General features: G+C 43.2%; 1 protein-coding gene across 2 annotated transcripts in view; it reads left to right on the top strand.

Annotated features, from left to right (window-relative positions):
• Positions 1-22,644, top strand: part of ptprn2 (protein tyrosine phosphatase receptor type N2) — a 1,015,920-nt gene that overhangs the window by 277,046 nt on the left and 716,230 nt on the right. For both annotated transcript variants that reach the window (XM_059971881.1, XM_059971880.1), the window contains exon 3: positions 1,238-1,351. In XM_059971881.1, the coding sequence (XP_059827864.1) occupies positions 1,238-1,351 (114 nt within the window). The remainder of the gene's footprint in view (positions 1-1,237; positions 1,352-22,644) is intronic.

Below are 22,644 nucleotides of genomic sequence, written 5' to 3'. Positions count from 1 at the left end.
TGTACATTCAGAGGTGCTCTTCTGTACACCACGGTTGTAATGTGTGGTTATTCCTTGAACCAGCTTGAACCGGTCTGGCCATTCTTCTTTCATGTTTATCATTACAAAGACCAGAACATTTGCAGGTACTGGAGGTGACACACACAAAATGATGGAGGAACTCAGCAGGCCAGGCAGCATCTGTGGAAAAGAGTAAACAGTTGACGATTTGAGACAAGACCCATGGTGCTCACTATATGTTATTTTGTTTTTTGCACCACTCTCTGTAAACACTAGAGACTGTTGTGCTTGAAATTCCCAGGAGGTCAGCGATCTCTGAGGTACTCAAAAAACCCCATTTGGCACTAACAGTCATTTCACAATCAGAAACAGTTAGATCACATTTCTTTCCCATTTTGATGTTTGTTCTGTACAACTATTGAACCTCTTGACCTCGTCTGCTTGCTTTTATGCTTTGAGTTGTTGCCACATGATTGGCTGATTAGGTATTTGCATTAACAAGCAGGTGTACAGGTGTACCTAATAAAGTGGCCACTGAGTGTATACTTGTTTATGTGGTAATAAACTTGAGTTAAACTCAACTTTGAAACACTTACGAGTCTTTGTAGTGATCAGACTACTCTACAAATGGTTGTCTTTTATGGTATTCAGCGGCACTGTGCATTTATATTCCAATCTAAAATATTTCTCCTCTTGCCACATTGATTAAATTAATTTTATTCATGCATGCAGACTGTGAGCTGCAGTGACATCAATGTTGTAATATACCCGACAAGTCAAGATTATTGCAGTTGCCTTGTGTGGGGAGAGGATAAATAATAAAGTACAATTTATATTCCACGCTTGACCATAGCTGACAGCTTCAGCAGGAATGTTGTGAATATGCTGTAATTAGCTTTGTGACTAGTATATTGATCATCTCCCAGTGCTCCTCTCTGAGTTTTCAATGACTAATTCAAACTAAAATCATTAATGTTAGGTGACAGTGCTTGTTTTCAAGCTTATATATGCGTGTCATTTTGACACACTTAACCCCTCTCCGTGTTTTAAGTTCTGCATCGCTATTTATGGAGATTGAGTTCCTATATGTCAACTTAACCTGAAAGGTCCTTCATTTTGTGTGATGATGAATATGTGTCGATGTGTTTTATTCCCCTTTCTTTATGTAGACAATGCTATAAGAGCCATGTAGACCTTCAAACAGTGACTCAGTAAGCTTCCTGTTGTTTTTTTGCAGATGGAATATTTGGGAGGTGTGAGCTGGTCACGGCGATAGACGTATTCAAATACGAAGTTTCGCCGAATGATCTTCAACGCCTCCGTGATATCCTACAGGAACTGTCCCTTAAAGGTACTCATTAAGTAGGATGTTTGTCTCTTTAAACAGCAGCTTTTAATATGATTCGTGTTATGTGTCACCCTCTGTTGGGTTGATATATTTGGCAAAAGTCACATATATCCTAGCAAGTCTAATTACTTTTCTAAGCCACTTGATTGGTTGTAAAGCACTCTGGAATGGTCTGAGTACTGTGGAAATTGCAATATAAGTTTAAAATCTTCATTATGTGTTGCAGAGAAATGAAATTTGAAACAGTTACAGTATTTGATCAGCATCAATGTAGCTTGTACATTCGTGGTGCTGCTCGAAATAATTGACTTAATCATCATTGGATTGAAATACTGTTTGACAGGTGAAAACAAGCTGATTACCAGCTGAGTGAATGGCACTTTAGTAAGTCTGAATAAAGACTGCTCAGCTGCGGGAACCCACCAATTCCAGTATGAAGAAGGTCAGGCAATCCACAAATGTAAGCAATGAATAGCCAAATTAAAACCCGTCAAAATTAGCAATGGCATTTTAGTAATCAACAGTTTCAGGATTTGAACTCTTGGCTTTCAACTAACTGCCTAGCATGTAGCCCATTAATCAAGCCCTATGGAATAACTTCTCTCAAAATCAAGCATGGCTCTCTGTGCTAAGCGCATGAATAAAGATCTGGTGATCACAAACAGGAATGAAAAGAAGGCTAATGACCAGCATCTGGAACAAATTCACTGACTTCCAACCAACATGGACACATTTTCTCTCATCCCCTTTGTAATTAGAAGTTTTCATCACAAAATTGTTAGTCCCTTCCACCCTGGTTCCTGTCAGAAGACAATGCGATTTTCCGTACATCCTTTGGACTGCTGAGGCCATCGGCCAGCCATTACACTAATCCTAACTTATTCTCCTCACAATCCCATTAATCCATTCTATCCTGTTGATTCTAACACTTTCCTACAAACCAATCAGTACATGTGCATTTGGGATAAGCGAAGAAAGCATGGGAAAACTCGCATGGTCACAGGGAGACCATGGACAACACTGGAGGTCAGGGTTGATCGTGGGTTACTGGGACTGTGAGGCAGTAGATGCACTGGTGCCACCTCTGTCCCTCTTCTTGTAATATCTCCAATACAATTATTCTGCCAGGGACATCTTTTATACGAGTTGTACTGAGATAGCTTCCTTTTCACTCACCCAAGGATTCTTCTCTGTTCTAGAGATTTCCAACTCTCTTCCCATATTTCAGTTCATATTCTCCCAGAACTACAATAGTTCCCTTTGTCCTCATCTCCCACCACACCATGTTTTACTGTTGTCAGTTCTCTCTTTCCCTCAGCTTGTGGAACTTGGCCACACCTGCTTTTAATATTCCTTTGTGAATCCCTGATTCGATAGTTCCATTCAGTGTCAGGAGAAATGTATGCAACATGCATCTTGAAATTTTTGTTCTTCACAGACACCCACGAGAACAGGAGTGCCCCAAAGAATGTGACAGTTAAAACATTAGAACCCCAAAGCCCCCCCCACACCCCCTCCCATGCACAGACAGCAGCAAAGCAGTGACCCCCCCACCCTCACCCACTTCCGCAAAGAAGCATTGGCACCCTCCCCCCACCAAGCAAACAATAGCAAAGCCCCCAAGAAAGACCATCTTCTGCAGTACAACAAAAACTAATCGTTCACTCGACACATCACAGGCTCTCTCTCTCCCCCTAATAAAGGGAAAAAGAAGTGTCCCCTTTCACAGCAAGAGGTGAGACATAACAAAACAACTTTCTGATTTACGGTGTTAAAATTCTCTCACGCTGCTTTTTTTTCTGAGTTGTGCAGCCAGAGAGAATCGGCAACAAACTCTCACGACAGAGAGAGAGAGAGAGAGCGCGATTTGCCAAGTATAGAGCCTCCAACAGCCAGTCCGCTGTTCTCAATGTTCTGTTCGCTCCTGCGACTCTTCATTCGGCGACACTGGCTTGGAATCGGCCCCTCCACGGGGCCACGAGACCTCAGAAACCCGCAGGCATACTCGTCTTCTAGGCCGCGTCCTTCGGATTTTGAAAACTGGCCAGTCTTAGCATCAGTTAGTCAAATGTTTGTCTTAGTATATAGTATCTATTTTACCTTTCTATGCATATAAAACACTTAAGAAACATATGAATTTCATCGGGGCAGGGCCTTTCACATTCTCCATTAAAATTGTTCCGATCGTTGACCGACTGTAGCCTAACGCTTTTCCACTGACCAATGGCATTTCACCTCTTCCCAATTGCTTTATTACTTCCGCTTTATTTCCAATCCTGATCGTGATTATTTTCATGAACAGAAACACTGAGGATTCAGAGCTGCGCCGGGTCCTAAAGTCCACTGCACTGAGGTTAAATAAGGTCCGGGGTTCCGCTGGGTCCTAAAGACCACCGCACTGAGACAGGTTAAATAAGGACTTGATCATCCGCGTTTTTTGGTATCCACTTGGGGTCCCAGAACCAACCCGCGCAGATAAGGAGGGCCGACTGTACTGTGAACATCTCCAAGTGAGATCCTGCAACACCTAGCAAGCTTCATGCACCATGCACAGCATTTGGACTGAGTGCATCATCACCTGGTGTGGGAGCTCCAACACACAGGATGGTGAGAGGCTGCAGAGGGTTGCAGACTCAGCCAGATCCATCATGGGCACTAACCCAGACTCCACGGAGGACATGTTCAAAACATGGTACCACAAGAAGGTGACATCCATGACTTAGGGCCCTTGCCATCAGGGAGGAGGTACAAGAGCCTGAAGACCCACACTTAAAGTGGTAGGAACAGCTTCTTCCACTCCACCATCAGATTTCCGAACGGCCATTAACACTTCCTCACTATTCCTTCTTTGCGATATTCATTTATTTCTTTGTAACTGATTCTTTTTTATGTCCTGCAATGCACTGCTGCCACAAAACAACAAATTTCATGACATATGAATGCACCTGATTCTGATTCTCATCCAAATTCCACTGTCAGGATAGCTTTCCCTTCCATCTGTCTGTTGACTGTTTCTGCTTTCAGAACTCCAGCACAGATTTCAAGACAGGTTCTGACCTCTTTTGATTCAGAATAGTTTGTTAAATCCAGCAAACAGAGAGCTCCTTGCTTGCACCAACAATATTGGCTGTACTCCACTGAAACCTTGATTCAGTCACAGCGATGTTGACTAATCCCCTCACTGGCTTCTGTCCAGAGAGATGCTTCTGACATTGTCAGTTCATGCGAATTTAAAGTTTGGCACCTGCCTTTGTCTTCGGCTTCCTCACATTCTTTTAGTATACATTGGTCTGACTGAATGATGTCTCATGTTGTTCCCAGAATTCAAGGATCAACTTTATTCACTATATACTGTATCTATATGTATGAGGAGTATGCTGTGATGTATTGGCATGATGTGCAACAAAAAATAACAACACTGAACAATTATTAAGAATAAATAATCATATAAAAATAAGGTTAGAGTTTAAAGTATGGATATTAAATAAATAATTATGCAATTGACTTGTTTACTACAATGCTCCTTTTACTGGTCTTCCAAAGCGATCTATTAACAAACTTCAACTCATTCAGAACGCTGCTGCTAGACTTTTAACCAAAACCAGGATGACGGAACATATCACTCCTGTCCTAGCTACTCTGCATTGGCTTCCTGAATCTTTTACAATTGATTTAAAAGTTATTTTGCTTGTTTTCAAAGCTCTTAATGATCTGGGACTGGAATACATCACAGATTGTTTTTGTTTCATAGCCCTGCTCGCACTCTCAGATTTTCTTTTGCCTGTCTCTTAAATTGAAACAATCACCCTCAAAAGATAATTGGCAGGCCAGCTTTTTTGAACGACACTCCTAAACGGTGGAACTCAAGGCCGAAAACTGTAAGGGATACAGACTCAGTCAACATGTTTAATCACCAGCTCAAAACCTACATGTTTAAATTTGCTTTTAACTAACAACTTCATCTTTGGTTTTCATATTTATTTTTATTTTATTTTCATGTTTGCACTTTATCCCATTGTAAAGCACCCTAAACTACATCGTCTGTATGAAAAGTGCTTTATAAATAGGTTTTTAATATCATTATTAAGTGCTCCTGGTAGATGGGTCTCGTTAACCACGGATGGTAGCTCATCTAGGAGAGGGAAAACTCCGATTTCAAACCTCTGCTGCCTTGCGGCTATACCCGCTCACGGGAAAGGCTTTGGGAGTAAACCCGGAGGAAAAATCCGGAGTTGGAGTCCCGAAGGGGCTGACTGCTGTACCCAGCACCGGCATGGCAACTCCTGCGATGCTGCTGGCACCAAACTGTAGCGAGTTCCGTCGTCCCTTTGGACCCGTCATCAGCATGGAGAGGGGGGTCCCACTGCATGGGTAACAAACGGATCTCTATATCAACTCTGCCCTGGCTTGCACCCTGGAGAAGCCACTCCCAGTGACTACCAAAGGTGCAGTACCCATGGTCGACCACAACAGACAGAGGCCACACAAATATTAAATTCATAAATACCAGCATGTATTTTCAATGTAAATAGCATTATAAATTGGTTTGAAGAGTTTACAGTGCAAGGCAGTGACTGAGGTAACAGATCAGAGGGAGTGGGAGGGGGCTAACTAGAATAGTGATTAGATTAACCGTCTGGAAGAAGAAAATTTCCATATCTACAACACGAGAAAATCTGCAGATGCTGGAAATCCAAGCAAAACACACAACTGAGCAGGCCTGGTGCATCTATGGAAAAGAGTAAATAGTTGACGTATCAGGCTGTGACCCTTTATCAGGTCTCGTATATCTCAAATCCGTTTGTAACTTCTTTATTTCCTAACAGGGAAATAATTCCCATCTTACAGAGGGCAATCTGTCTGACATGAGGTGCTGCCAGATTTGCCAGATGTGAACAATACAGGACCTTGTCATGGACTTTTGTCTTGCAATGTGATATTTGTGCTGTGCAGATAATCAAGATGCAGTTCATCTTGATAGTTGGGTTTTGCCTCAAGTTTATTTCCTCGGAGGGGAATTATCCAGACAAACTTTCCCTCTGTTGAATTGGAATTGGTTTATTATTGCCACATGTACGGAGATAGAGTAAAAAGATTTACTTTCTGTGCTATCCAGAAAGTCTATTCCATACAAAAGTACATTAAGGTCGAATAATGGACAAGATGAAGAGTCCTGTGTTTCAGTTGAAGCGTAATGCAGGTGTAACACCCTGGGAGAGGTTTCACTGCTACTGTAATGGTTTCTCTGTATGAGCAGTGTTTGGGTTATGATTAGAGGTAACAGGGGTTTTGGAACATGCCCCATCCAATGAGGGGAGTGCTGTTTCTTTCTTGCGTGTTTGAGAGAAGGTATTCTCAGTCTTCTGTCAGCGAGAGATGAAGAGAGAAGCTGTGAGTGGAGAGTTGGTAGACTGCAGGATGGAGTGGACTTGAAGTGAAGGTCCAGGAGTCAACGACACTCGGAGGAGTTTGATGGAGAACGAATGGACGGAATCACCCGAGTTCCACCATACACATTAGAAAGTTTCATTAAAATGGGCCCTTTTTCTTTTGTTTTCTCGATTAACCTTACAGTCAATTTAAGAATTATAAAGCTCAGTTGTTTAATTGCATATGGTGTACTGTCTGATATTTTGTGGTGCAGAGTTGTAACAGAGCAACGCATCGCACAGCATCCACACAAACGAGATTTCACACGTTTGGTGGGGCTGGAAGTTGCTAGCCGAACCTGAGGGTTACACAGACAGACAAATAAAGTGAAACAGTGTAGACTGGGAGGTAAAATCTGCTTCTTTAGCCTGTGAGAGGGGTTTACCCAAGAGTTTGATAACTCTGGTATATAAATTGTCCTTGAGTCTGTGGTACATACTCTCAAGCTTTCGTATCTTCTGCCAAACGGGAGATGTAGAAGAGAGAATGACCCAGGTGTCTGGGTCCTTGATTCTGTTGTCAGTGTGTCTGGAGCAGTGGGAAGTGTAGTGTAGATGAAGCCATTGAAGGGGAGGATGGTTTCCTTGATAGATGGGATTGTACTGTCTTATAGAGTCTTCTTTTATTCCGTTTATTTAGGCATATACGAGGGGCGATTGATAAGCTCGTGGCCTAAGGAAGAAGGAGTCAGTTTTAGAAAACCTAGGACATTTCGAAGGGATTCCCCAGGCCATATGCAGAAAGTTTGACGTTAATAACTCATCAGTTAATAATTCATTGGGGTGATTGATAAGTTTGTGGCCTATAGTAGAAGGCGATGAGTTATTAACGTCAAACTTTCTGCATAATCACTCAAAAGAGTTGACCTGCATGTGCATGTTACGAGAGCTGTATAACTCATCTCCTTCTACCTTAGGCCACGAACATATCAATCACCCATTTGTGGACACTTTCTGGAGGTCCAAGATCTGTATGCTCCACGACCACTGGACTAAGTGTGTAAATGTATGAGGGGACTGTGTTAAAAAATAAATGTGCTGGGTTTTCTAAAACTGGCTCCTTCTACCTTAGGCCATGAACTTATCTATCATCCCTCATAGTATGAGAACAGGCTTATCGGACCCATCGAGCCTATGCCACCCAATTACACCCTTGACTAATTAACCTACTCACCTGTACACTTTTGGAATGCGGTGGGTAATCTAGAGCATCTAGAGGAAACATGCGGTCACAGGGAGAAGGTCCAAACTTCTTACGGACAGTTGGCGGGAATTAAAACCAGATCCTTGGGCAGAGCGTTTGCCATTCCAGGCTGTGATGCATCCATACAGGGCACTTTTTTTTATGGTGTATTTGTAATTACTTCTTCAGAAAGTGAAGGTTCAGACTGAGGAATGTGTATCCCATGAGATCGGCTGCAGTGCTTGGTATCCCTAGAATGCATTGTCGAGGGGTCAGAAAGTAGTGGAGACACCAGAGGCGGCTGATGGTGAAATCTGGAGCTTGATGCAAACTGCTGGAATAACTCAGCATCTGTGCCTGGAATCGAGCAGTCGATGTCTGGGTCTTCATCTGGATTCTGATTCTTTAGTCCAGATAAAGGGCCTCAACCGAAAATATCAATTTCCCACTACAGATACTGCCTGACCCACTGCGTTCCTCCAGCGGTTTGTTTTGTGCAAAGATTTAAAGTAATAGGAAGAAGGGTTAGAAGGGTGAGGAGGTAAAGCAATTTTTTCTCCCAGAAGTGGTGAAATATTTCACTGGGATAGTGAGAGGGGCCAAGGACAAGAAAGTCAGAGAAGGAGTGGAAACGAGAATTAAACTGACTGTAAGCTCAGCCTAAGGACAGAACGAATCTCTTCTGCAATGTGGTCACACAATGTGTGTTGTCCTTGAAGGAAAGCACAACACAAGAAGTTAATACCTCATTTGAAACAGCGGAGACACAAGAGACTATAGATGCTGGAGTCTGCAGTAACAAACCACCCGATGCAGAGTTTGAACCTGAAGAATTAATTCAGATTTAGATTCAATTATTTATCACGTGTAGGTCGAATCATACAGTGAAATGTGTTTTTAGTTTTAATATCAACACAAGCTAAAGACCCGCTACCACAGCCACGTACCTTTCCTGGGAACTTGTCTTCGCTGCCATCTTGTGCCACATGATCCATTTTCAAGCTTCTCGATTTGGACCCAGAGGTACCTGGTGTCCCAGTCCTAATTGCTGCCACAGTTCCAGGGTTAGAAAACATAGAAACATAGAAAACCTACAGCACGATACAGGCCCTTCAGCCCACAATGTTGTGTCGAATATGTCCCTACCTTAGAAATTACTAGGTTTACCTATAGCCCTCTATTTTTCTAAGCTCCCTGTAACTATTCAAAAGCCTCTTAAAAGATCCTATCATATCCGCCTCCACCACTGTTGCCGGCAGCCCATTCCACACACTCACCACTCTTTGAGTAAAAAAATTACCCCTGACGTCTCCTCTGTACCTGCTCCCCAGCACCTTAAACCTGTGTCCTTTTGTGGCAACCATTTCAGCCCTGGGAAAAACCCTCTGACTATCCACACGATCAATGCCTCTCATCATCTTAAACATCTCTAACAGGTCACTTCTCATCCTCCTTCGCTCCAAGGAAAAAAGGCCGAGTTCACTCAACCTATAAGGTATGTTCCCTAATCTAGGTAATATCCTTGTAAATCTCCTCTGCACCCTTTCTATGGCTTCCACATCCTTCCTGTAATGAGGCGACCAGAACTGAGCACAGTACTCCAAGTGGGGTCTGACCAGAGTCCTATATAGCTGCAACATTACCTCTTGGCTCCTAAATTCAATTCCACGTATGCCTTCTTAACCACAGAGTCAACTACACAGCTCCTTTGGATTTCCAGCATTTGAAGATTTGCTGGAAAAATGGCAATTTCATTACTATTTAATGCAGCTCTATAAATATGCACTCCTGCACGCAGTAGGATATAGTAGCCTGATACATGGAGAATGTGAGATGGGAGACCTGCAAAGCATGCGGTCAAATAAAATCTACCCTGCGGTGTGACATTTTGTACTTCACACTTTTTTTCTGGCACTGATGTACTGTTTTCCTGAAGTGATCTCACAGTTCTTCATGAAAAATGATAAAAGAGGCGACTCCAAAATTACTGTAGCTTGGCTCATCATTAGGTTAAGATAACAGTGAAGATTGATGGTCATACTGTAGAGACAAACATCTTATTTGCTGAGCAATATTTTCAGTGACATCTGATTCTGTACCGTGGCAGTGCGTTGCTATGGCAATGGCAGTTTGCGTCTATGCAAACATTATTAGTACAGACGGAACTAATGTGCTGAAAAGCAAACAGCGCTCAAATCTGGAGAGGTTCAAAGGATTTATCATCTTTGAAATTTCAGTCACTGCAAATAAAGTATTAGGATAATGCTGTAGATATTAAAAATCAAAAATTGAGAATGAGACCTTTTGGTATTGGGAAGTGGGGTGCAAGATGCACCGTGACACTGTCCTAAATCCCAGCCCAAGCTTTTGAAATGCACTGGCTGTAAATAGGATGCTCATTTTTTCCCTTGTTTGAAGAGACCATTCAGACCACTGAGCCCTTGATGCCTCTAAGAACATTCCTCTCAGTCCCTTCTACCCAACGGTAGCATCGTAGCTAGCACAACGGTTCACAGTACAGGTGAACTGGATCCAATTCTCACTGCTGCCTGTAAGGATCTTGTGCGTTCTCCCCCTGACCAGGTGTGTTTCCTCCAGGTGCCCCAGTTTCCTCCCACAGTCCAAAGATGTACCGGTTGGTAGGTTAATTGGTCATTATGAATTATCCCATGATTAGGCTAGAATTATTTCAGGGGATTGCTGGGCAGCGCAGCATGAAGGGCTGGAGGGGTCTATTTTGCGTTGTATCACAATAAAAATAGATAATAAATAAATTTCCCTGTAGCCCATTCTCTGCGACATGACCATCAACTATTCGCGGTTTCTCCATATTCGCTTCAAGCTTCTTGCATCTCTCTCCTAGTGAAAACCCCATTTAAAGTTATATTTCAACCAGCAAACTTTAAAATAGGGCAGGAGAATCTCATGCAAATTCTTTGACGAATACTATATAGTGACTGTATAGGGTTCCAAGCACTGACCCCTGCAGTACAACTGTAGTCACCATTTGCCAATCAGAAATAAGACTCTTATGTATCACACTGTCTGAAACCTATCCTGAATTGGTTTTCAGTCCATGTCAGTATGCTACCCCTGAATCTGTGTGTAACATATTGTTGACCAATCAACAGTATGGGAGATTTCATCAAAAGCCTTTTGAAATTCAAACGCATGCACGATCACTGAGCTAATTGCTTCAGCATGGAAAGGCAAAAACCTACCAATGGATCTTTTCCCGCCACTTTCTTTATTGCTTTTCCTCTTTATATTTGCAGTTAGGACTGGTAAGAGGATGGCATGTTTATTTTTCTTTGTTAAATGCATTTTAGAACATAGAACATAAGAAATAGGAGAAAGAGTAGGCCACCCGGCCCATCAAGCCTGACCCGCCATTCAGTAATATAATGGCTCATCTGTCCATAAACTCAGCTCCATCTACCTGCCTTTTCCCCATAACCCTTAATTCCCCTACTATGTAAAAATCTATCTAACCGTTTCTTAAATATATTTAGTGAGGAAGCCTTAACTGCCTCCCTGGGCAGAGAATTCCACAGATTCACCGCTCTCTGGCAAAAACAGTTTCTCCTCATCTCCATCCTAAATCTTCTCCCCTGAATCTTGAGACAATGTCCCCTAATTCTAGCTTCACCTACCAATGGAAACAACTTTCCTACTTCTGTCTTGTTCATCCCTTTCAAAATTTTAGACCATAAGACCATAAGACCATAAGACAAAGGAGCAGAAGTCAGCCATTCAGCCCATCAAGTCTGCTCTGCCATTTCATCATGAGCTGATCCAATCTCCCCTTTAGTCCCACTCCCCTGCCTTCTCTCCATAATCTTTGATGCCCTGAATACTCAGATACCTATCAATCTCTGCCTTAAGTACACCCAATGACTTGGCCTCCACTGCTGCCCTTGGCAACAAATTCCACAGATTCACCATCCTCTGGCTAAAAATTTTTTTCCCATCTCTGTTCTGAATAGGCGCCCTGCAATCCTCAAGTCATGTCCTCTCGTACTGGACTCGCCCACCATGGGAAACAACTTTGCCACATTCACTCTGTCCTTGCCTTTCAACATTCGAAATGTTTCTATGAGGTCCCCCCTCATTCTTCTAAACTCCAAAGAGTACAGTCCAAGAGCGGTCAAACGTTCCTCATATGTTAACCCTCTCATTCCCAGAATCATTCTAGTGAATCTTCTCTGAACCCTCTCCAATGTCAGCACATCCTTTCTTAAATAAGGAGCCCAAATCTTTTCTCTGATTACAAGGCAGAACTTCGAGTACTGCAGGTCTGCCTGCTCAGTGAGCTGCTTGTTGATCGGAGTGGCTGGACTGGGTACAGGCAGAGCCGGCTGTAGCGACAGAAGAGCTGTTCAAGGTGTCGGAGGAGCTGGCTTGTGTACAGACCATGTTGCTGCCTCGGAGTAGGTGCACGAAGGCACCGTGCATTGTTACAGTGGGTGATTGCCTTGGGTATTTTTCCTGCGATCACAAGACCCTGTCAAACACTGATAACGTCAGATGCCGCGGGCCAGTTTCCCTTGTTAGTGGAGTGACGGGTGGTGGGGGAGTTGCACAGCCATGGTGGTAGTGAGGGCTACGCCTGAAGCTGTGGGGTTGCCGGAGGCGGTGCAGTGTGCTCGGTTGGGGCAGGGGTCAGCAACCTTTACCACTGAAAGAGCCATTTGGACCCGTTTCCCACAGAAAAGAAAACACTGGGAGCCGCAAAACCCGTTTGACATTTAAAATGAAATAACACTGCATACAACGTTTTGTTTTGCCTTTATGCTGTGTATAAACAAACTATAATGTGTTGCATTTATGAAATTGATGAACTCCTGCAGAGAAAACGAAATTACATTTCTGCATGCAACAAAAACATTTTGAACTCCGAAAAAAAGACGTTGGGTTGAAGGTTACTTTTAAGTAAAATACTCAACGGCTATTTGAGTCCTTCTTTTATTTATGAAAAACGCCAAACTTAAATTTGCCGCCAGCAGCAAACCAAAAATAACGTCAGCCAGCTGTCAACCTGAAAAATAAAAGGACTATTTCACTGAACAATGAAAACATATGAATATACGTAAAATAATAGGCAATTAAAATATTTATCATACTTGTTCAGGTTGACTTACACCTGACAATGCAGTCGTATTCAGTAGGGATGGATCGATGCTTAGGGGAGTGACCGGGAAGGATAATGTGTTTTTTTCCTCTCTGAACTCACAGAAGCGTTTCCCAAACGATGTTTGCATTGCGATGATTGCAGAATGTAAATACTCTGAATTTATCATGTCGTGACCTTGTTTGAACTCTCTCAAATTGGGGAAGTGAGACAATGTGCCTTTCTGTAAATCTCTGGCAAGCAACGTCAACTTGCGCTCGAATGCCAAAACATCCTCCAACATGTGCAGGGCTGTACGTCCTTTCCCTGTTGAAGAGCTGTGTTCAGCGTGTTCAGGTGCGCTGTCATGTCTACCATGAAGTGTAGCTTTTCCAGCCACTCTGGCTGTTCCAGCTCAGGAAAGGTGAGCCCTTTGCTGCCCAGGAAAGTTTTCACTTCTTCCAGACACGCGACAAAGCGTTTCAGCACCTCCCCTCTGGACAGCCAGCGATAAAAACACGTTGTAGTGGTGTGCTACATGCAGTCAGTAAACTGCAGTCAAAGATAGCTTTATTCGAACTAAACAGCCTTGCTTTTAAGCCTCCCTCAACCCGCCCCCCATGGGCGCGGATGCTGCAAAAGACACGTACTCACAAACCCCCGTAGGCTATCTCCCTTAGCCTGAACGCTGGCTAATTGTGAGCCGGTTCGGATGTGTCAGGAAATGGGTCGCCACAACGTCTTATTTAGATTGTACAAGATCACCATAATCTTCAAATTTAGATTTACATTTCAAAAACTAACAAACTAACATAAAATACATTTTAATTAAATACTGACCATGTAGCGGTGTGCTACACGCAGCGCTAAAATTACGACACGGAGTCGGTAACTGCAGTCGAAGGAAAAAACTTTATTCGAAATCTTCAGCCTCACTTTTAAGCCTCCCTCAACCTGCCCCCCCATGGCGCAGAGGCTCCAAAGCTCTGTGCTTGCAAAACCCCGTAGGCTATCTAATTGTGAGTCGGTTCGGATGTGCCAGGAAAAGGGTCGCCACAACCAATTATTTCCCAAAGCAACAGGGAGCCGCAGCACAGACGTAAAAGAGCCACATGTGGCTCCGGAGCCGCGGGTTGCCGACCCCCGGGTTGGGGCCTTGCCTCTTGTCAGTGCTGCCCTCCAGTGTTTAATTATAGGAATGACAGACTGTACTACATTTGTATGTTTGACTGCGCACTTCTGGGAACTACAAGAAAGACACAGGAAGGCATCTGCTCCTGCCCCAACAGGCGGTGCTCCTTGCCCCATCTGCAACCGTATCTGCACTTCGGACTTTGGCCCCAGAAGTCATATGCGTGCCCACAGACATTGACTGCACAACACATCCGTCTTCCTCGGACTTTGAGAGTCTACTACTAATACTCTGGGAACTACAGCAAACAGTTGTGGATTATGGGACATGTCACTCAGGATCTTGAGGTATATGTGTATTTCCTTGAATGTCTGTGTTTTTTTTGCTTGCTAATATGAATGTGCTGTGTGCGTTTTGCACCTTGGCCCCAGAGGAACACTGCTTCATTCAGCTGTATTCATGTATAGTTGAATGATAAGTAAACTTGAATTTGACTTTGCCTGTGAGAAGTGCATCCAGCTGCAGCTTCTAATACTCTGTGTCAAGGAGTTGGCGCTGGAAATGGATGAAGTACAGATCATTTGGAAGGCTGAAGAGGTGATAGGTAGGACATAAAGAGCAGGGCACAGGAAACTGTGTGACAGGAAGAGGACAGATTTTAACCAGCCAGTGCAGAGTACCCCTCTGGCCATCCCCCTCAACAAGAGGTATTCCACTTTGGATAATGTTGGGGGAGAATGACCTAGCACAGGGAAGTCACAGTGGTCAGGTCTCTAGTGCTGAGGATGGCTCTGTGACTCAGATGGGAAAGGGTGAGAAGAAGTGAACTTTGTTGATAGGGGATTTGTTAGTTAGGGGAACAGAAAGGTTCTGTGGACAAGAACGAGATTCCCAGGTGGTACGTTGCTCCTGGTGCCAGGGTGCAGAGCATCTCAGATTGAGTCCTCAGCATTCATAAGTGGGAGGGTGAGTAGTCAGAGGTCCATGTAGGTGCAAAGACATGGGTAGGAAAGAGTGATAAGGTTCTGAAAAGTGTGTTCGGGAGGTTAGATGCTAAGTTAAAAGGGCAGGACCTCCAGGATTGCTACCTGTACCACATGCCAGCGAGGACAGAAATAGGAAGATTACACAGTTTAACACGTGGTTAAGGAGTTGGTGTAGGAGGGAAGGCGTCATATCTTTGGATCATTGGGCTCTTTTCCAGAGAAGGTGGGACTTGTACAGAAGAGATGGTTTGCACCTGCACTGGAGGGTGGTTAATATCCTAGCAGGAAGGTTTGCTAGTGCAGCACAGGGGGTTTTAAACTAGAGTTGCAGGGAGATAGGAACCAAAGTGCCAGAACAGATAGTGGAGAGGTTGTGGAGACAGATGTTGTTAAAAACCTCCGTCAAAGTTGGGAATCAAAAGGTTGCAAAAGCATAGAACAACTTATGTCCAGAGCTGAAAGAAGGCATGAAGTTGCTCTAGCAGACAAGGTGAAGGTGAATCTTAATATATTCTACAAATACATTAAGAGCAGAAGGATTGCAAGGGACAAAATTGGTCTTCTGGTAGATGAGATAGGTAAGCTGTGCTTAGAGCCAGAAGAGATGGAGGAGATCTTAAATGGATTTTTTACATCTATATTTACTCAGGAGTTGGAAACAGTGTCTATAGAAGTGAGGCAAAGCGGCAACAAGTTCATGGACCCTGTAGAGGAGAAGGAGGTGCTTGCAGTCTTGAGATAAATTAAGGTGGATAGATCACCAGGGCCTGACAAAGTGTTCCCTCGCACCTGGTGGGAGGCAAGTGCAGAAATTGCAGGAACCCTAGCAGAGGTATTTAAATCATTCTTTACAACAGGTGAGGTACTAGAGAATTGGAGGATAGCTAATGTTATTCTGTTGTTTAAGAATGACTCTCAACATAAACCAGGCCAGGGATTTATTTACAGGCCAGTAAAAATTATAGGCCAGTGAGCCTAATGGGGTCGTAAAGAAAGCTTTTGGCACATTGGCCTTCATAGATCAAAGTACTGAGTACAGGAGATAGGATGTTATGTTGAATTTGTTTAAGGCATTGCTAAGGCCTAATTTGGACTATTGTGTGCAGTTTTGGTCACCTATCTACAGGAAAGGTGAAAATACGATTGAAAGAACACAGAGAAAATTTACAAGGATGATGCTATGAGAAAGGACCTGAGGAAACGTTAGGACTTTATTCCTTGGAACATAGAGGATTGAGAGGAGATTTGATAGAGGTACACAAAAGGGTATAGATACAGTAAATGCAGGCAGGCTTTTTCCAAAAGATTAGGTGAGATCATGGGTTAAGGGTGAAAGGTGAAAAGTTTAAGGGGAACATGAGGGGAAACTTCTTTACTCAGAGAGTTGTGAGAGTGTGGTATGAGCTGCCAAAACGCGTGGTGCATGCAAGGTTGATTTTAACATTTAAGAGAAGTTTAGATGGGTACATAGACGGTAGGGGTATGGAGGGCCATGGTCCGAGTGCAGGTTGATGGGAGTAGACAGTTTAAATAGTTTGGCATGGAATAGTTGGGCCCAATAGCCCACTTCTGCTGTAGCTTTCTTTGATTCTATGACTCCCTTTTATTTTCCTGGCAATTTGGATAGACCTAGGTAATTTTGACAGACCTAGCCAGTGAAATCCTGCAGTAATGAAGGCAGCTGCATTTTAGGAACACTGCCACAAAACGGCAAATTCCATCTCCCTTTACTTTAGTCCCCACTCTTGATTTTCTTGGCAATTCAGAGCCGGAACCTCAACTGGGCCAGGCATATAAGAGGTTGTGTAATCTGTGGCAAGACCTTGCCTCTTGACTTTCAGAAGTCTATCTTCAAAGGAAAAAATGGGCAAAAGGCAAGCGTGTGACAGCAAATCATGAACACAAGGGTTTCTGCAGATGCTGGAAATCCAGAGCAACTCACACAAAATGCTGGAGGAACTCAGGATGTCAGGCAGCATCTATGGAGAGAATAAAAAGTTGAAGTCTTGGCCCAGACTCTGCATCAGGATGGAAAAGAAGGGGACATAAGCCCGAATAAGAAGGTCAGGGAGGGGTTGGAGTATAAACTGACAGGGGATACGTAAAACCAGGTGAGGGGGGAAGTATTGGGTTGGGGAGTAAGAAGATGGGAGGTGATAGGTGGAAGGAGTAAAGAGCTGAAGAAGACAGAATCTGATAGGAGAAGACTGTGGACCATGGGAGAAAAGGAAGGAGGCAGGGAACCAGAAGGAGATGATGAACAGATGTGGAGAAAAGAAAGGGTAAGAGGGAAGCCAGAATAGGGAATGGAAAAAGAGAGACTGGGGAACCTGGGGAGAAATTAGTGGAAGTCAGAGAGATTGATTTACATGCCATCGGTTTGGAGGCATGATGGTACATGAGGCGACACTCCGCCAACTTGAAAGTGGCCTCATCATGAGAGGAGAATAGGCCAAAGGTACAGCGATAGCTCACTTCTTCTGGATAATCCTTCCAACCTTTGAATTCCAGCACTTAGAACAAGCAAGTAGCTCCACAGGAGTGGGATCATTTCTAGGTCACGTAAAAGCTCAGTTGCAAATCTGTTCTTGTAGCTTTGTTGCTGCTGCACTGTAGCCTCCAACTCTTGACTAGGCTACACTTTCAGCTCACGGACTGCAGTGGTTTAAGGAGGAAAAGCCCACCGTCACTTACCGGAGGCACTGTGTGCAAGAAATAAATGTCCTCCTTGCCAGCTGCTCCCATGTCCTGAGAATGAACAGTAACAATAAAACAAACATACACTTTATGATTCAAATACATTTAGTAAATAAGTCCATAGTAATTAATCCTTTGGAACACAGGTGGTAAACTGTTTCCCAGTATACTGTAAATTGGAACAGTTAATGTGGCCGATATAATATCATCCCTGCTGATTGCGTGTTGCTATTGTAAATGGATCAGATTGTAAACAGCCTGCATCTTCGATAGCTCTCATCTGCTCTGGAGGCAGCCGAGTTATATGAGAGATCTGTAAACACGCTCATCAAAGTTTGCTTGAACAGAAGGTCTAATAAGAGAAATTAAAAGGTGTAGATGTCTTTTAACCATTGTTGATTTGTGTGTTCCCCATCATGTGTTGGTAAATTTATGAAGAAACTAATTACCTGTCCCATACACTTGAAATTTAAATAGAACCACTAATACTACAATGCGCTGTAACTACAAAGCAAGAAAACTTAACAGCCCTGCGTACTCCTTTAGTCAATGTCAAAGGAAATTTATTATCAAAGTGCCGATATATCACCATATTCCACCTTGAGATTCCTCAAAATGGACTGCCCAGTCCTTTTTTTTGTTTTAGGTTAGTTTATTGGGGTTTTTCTTTCTCTATAATAGAAATTTTGAGTCTTTTTTTTCTATGAAATGTTAAGAGGAGTTGTGGTTCTTTTTTTACATTAGCTCAATATTGTACTATACATGATTTGACAGTATATATTCTTTTTTTGCTTGTACTTTTATTGAAATATGTATTTGAGATAACGTCTCCTCTGACTTGTATTTACCCTTATTCTTTTAAATCAATAAAAAAAAGATTGAAAATGAAATGAGATACACTTTCTTGCTCGCATTTATAGGAATATAAAGAAATACAATATAATTTATGAAAAACTATAAATGACAAAGTCTGCCAAACAACCAACGTACAAAAGAAAACAAATCCTGCAAATAATAAATAAATAATACTGAGAACATGTCGGGTCCTTGAAGGTGAGTCCATGGGTTGTGAATGCATTTGAGCATTGAGGTGTGTGAAGATAGCCATGATGGTTCAGGAGCCGAATGGTTGACGGGTACTGACTTCCTGAACGTGGTGATGTGGGTACCTCCTGCCCAGTGGTAGTAGCAAGTCTGTTGTAGGATGTAAAGCCTCTTATAGTGCAAGTGTAAAAATATCTACTGCCTTACCGTATCGTCCAAATGCATGAAACAATGGGGCAGTTTGTGTTTTGTACCACTGCTTTGCCTGCACCTGAACTGCTTCTATTATGTAAAGGTAGATGAAATCCATTGAATGAAAAAATCTCATTCAGTTTAACTGGCCAGTGGCAGCATTTTGGATCCACCCAAACCTCCTCCCATTGGTGGCGGTGGTGGTGGTTGGCCGTCATGTCCAACGATGACAGGAGACCTGCGAGGGAAAGTTTCTGAAGAGGAAAAGCCATTGCACTGGGGCACTTCCACTCTCTGAATGTTAGAACTGGGGGTTCAATGGTACGAACAAGCATCACAAACTGGGGTCTGAGAGGATGACCGTGACGTCTTCTGTGCCTTGTCATGCCTTAGTGTGGGCGAATGGTAATCAAGGGGTAGGCGTAGGATCAGTGCAAAATAGGTCCTTGATGATTAGCGTGTACTTAGTGAGCCTGAGGGTCTATTTTTGGAAGCACAAGAGATTCTGCAGATGCTGGAAATCCAGAACAACACACATAAAATGTGGGAGGAACTCAGCAGGTCAGGCGGCATCTATGGAAATGAATAACCAGTTGATGGTTCAGTGCGAGACCCTTCATCAGGACTACCTATTTTTAATGCTGTGTTTCTTCATGATTCTATGAATTTAACTTCCACCCCCTTCCATCCTCCTACTCAGTTAAGCTTTGTCTTAAATACCATGGTGTTAGCCTCATCCATTTGTTCCACGTTCTGACCACCCTCAGGCTAAAGAAGTTTCTCTTGAATTCCATCTTGGACTCAATAGTAACTTGTGGAGAAGGAATGAAATAGGTTTTGGATGTGCCTCAATTACAAGCTTTCTAGTGAAAGGGATTACAGTTGATTAGGATTTCGAACAACTTCCACCTAATCCGAAGAGCATCACATCCTATCTTTAACAATTTTTAAAATGCATCAGCTGTGTGTGTTTCTGTTCAGAAAGCAGAGATTTTGTCACTGATAGTTGGTGAGAAATAAGCAATAAGACTATTCTGAACTGGTTTTGCTCACTGCAGTTTCAAGCATTGAGGCTTGGAGGTACCAAAAATAGCTGTGAGTTAAAAATGAAACAATTTCACGACTTTGACAAGTTATGAACTACAAATAATTTGATGATATTGACAATCATCCTGAATATTACAATGAAAGTTAAGATTTGGAGGATGCAATCATTGAAAATATTGTGCTTCCGGGGCGCCTAGGTGCGACTCGAGTAGCAGCAGTACTCTCAATGGATGCGATTAAATATTCCCGTTTCAGCCTGATAAAGCTAAAAAAGCACAACTGCTTCCAAGGTCAGTACAGTGAACAAAGATGTCTTAATGTTTTTAAACAAACTATCACTGCTTAAAACTGATGGAAACAACACCAATTGTGGTTGGAAGCGCCCACATCGGATACCACTGAGGAAGAATGGGTGTAGAGTGCAGTTACAAATGCATTTAAGGAAACGAGGTTTTAAACTCTCAATACCAACCATCTTGCTGGCAAGCGTGCAGTCCCTGGTGAATAAAGTCGATAGCCTCAGAGCTAGGGTGCTGAGGGACATTATGACCGCAGGTGTCTGTTGTTTCATGCAATCCTAGTTAACCCCTTCTGTACCAGATGCAGCGATTCAGATCGACAAGTTAACTATACACTGTCAGGATAGATCTATAGGGTCTCTCAAAAGCAGAGGTGGAGGAGTATGCCTCATGGTCAACTCTTCTGGGTGCACAAATATATCAGTGCTATCCCAATTCTGCTCACCAGACCTGGAATATTTAGCAGTTAAGTGCCATCCTTTCTACCTACCACGGGAGTTCTCTAGGGTCATTTTGGTAGCAGTATACATTCCAGCTCAGTTCAATGTCAATCAAGCTTTAGATGATCTGAGCAATGGGATCAACATACACAAAACAGCACATCATAACTCCTTCACTATCATTTTGGAAGATTTTAACCAGGCCAGTTTGAAAAAAATCGCTAAACAATTACCATCACCAGATCATTTGCAATACCAGAGGAAACCACACACTGGACCATTGCTACACCATAATCAAGAATGTCCTCAGTTCAGGGAGTCTGATCAGCTGGCTCTACTTCTACTCCCTGAGTACAGGCAGAGACTGAAGACTACAGTACCAGCAGTGAGGACCAAGGAGGTTGGACAAGGGAAGCACAGGAGTGTCTACAGGACTGCTTTGAATCAGTGGACTGGACTATATTCAGGGATTCATCTTCGAACCTGGATGAGTATGCTGTAGTTGTTACCAACTTCATTAAAACCTGTGTGGATGAGTGTGTGCCTACAAAGACTTATTGTATATTTCCAAACCAAAAGCCATGGATGAACCAGGGGGTACGTCATCTACCAAAGGCTAGATCTGTGGCATTCAAGCTTGGCAACCCAGGCCTGTACCAGAAAACCAAGTATGATTTGCAGAGGGCTATTTCAAGGGTGAAGAGACAATTTCGAATGACGTTGGAGACGACGTCGGATGCACGGCAACTCTGGCAGGGACTGCAAGACATTACTTCCTATAAAGCGAACCGCCATAGCATGAATGGCAGCGAAATGAACTCAATGCCTTCTATGCCCGCTTTGAAAGGGAGAACAGAACTGCAGCTGTGAAGATCCCTGCTGCACCTGATGACCCTGTGATCTCTGTCTCAGAGGCTGATGTTAGGCTGTCTTTAAAGAGAGTGAACCCTCACAAGGTGGAAGGTCCCGATGGAGTACCTGGTAAGGCTCTGAAAACCTGTTCCAACCGACTGGCAGTAGTATTCAAGGACATTTTCAACCTCTCACTGCTACGGGCGAAAGTTCCCACTTGCTTCAAAAAGGCAACAATTATACCAGTGCCTGAGAAGAATAATTTGAGCTGCCTTGATGACTATTGCCTGGTAACATACACATCGACAGTGATGAAATGCTTTGGGAGGCTGGTCATGATGAGACTGAACTCTTGGACCCACTGCAATTTGCCTATTGCCACAATAGGGCAACGGCAGACACAATCTCAATGGTTCTCCACACTGCTCTAGTTGGGAGCTGCATGTCCAAGACTACACATTGTGTTGGAGGGATAGGAAGGTAGGCAGAAGGGGTGACATGGCTCTACTGATTCAAATCAGTAGAAAGATGTGACATAGGATCAGAAGATGTTGAATCCTTGTGGGTTGAGTTAAGAAACTGCAGGGGTAAAAGGATCCTGATGGCAATTATATACAGGCCTCCCAACAGTAGCTGGGATGTGGACCACAGATTACAACAGGAGATAGAAAAGGCATGGCAAAAGAACAATGTTATGATAATCATGGGAGATTTCAACATGTAGGTCAATTGGGAAAAACAGGCTGGTAATGGATCTCAAGAGAGTAAATTTGTTGAATGCTTACAATGTGGCTTTTTAGAGCAGTTTGTCATTGAGCCTACTAGGGATCAGCTTTACTGGATTGGGTGTTATGTAATGAACTGGAAGTGATTAGGGAGCTTAAG

This window comes from Hypanus sabinus, chromosome 6, assembly GCF_030144855.1.
Source record: "Hypanus sabinus isolate sHypSab1 chromosome 6, sHypSab1.hap1, whole genome shotgun sequence".
NCBI lineage: Eukaryota > Metazoa > Chordata > Chondrichthyes > Myliobatiformes > Dasyatidae > Hypanus > Hypanus sabinus.
This window is presented reverse-complemented; position numbering and strand designations above follow the sequence as displayed.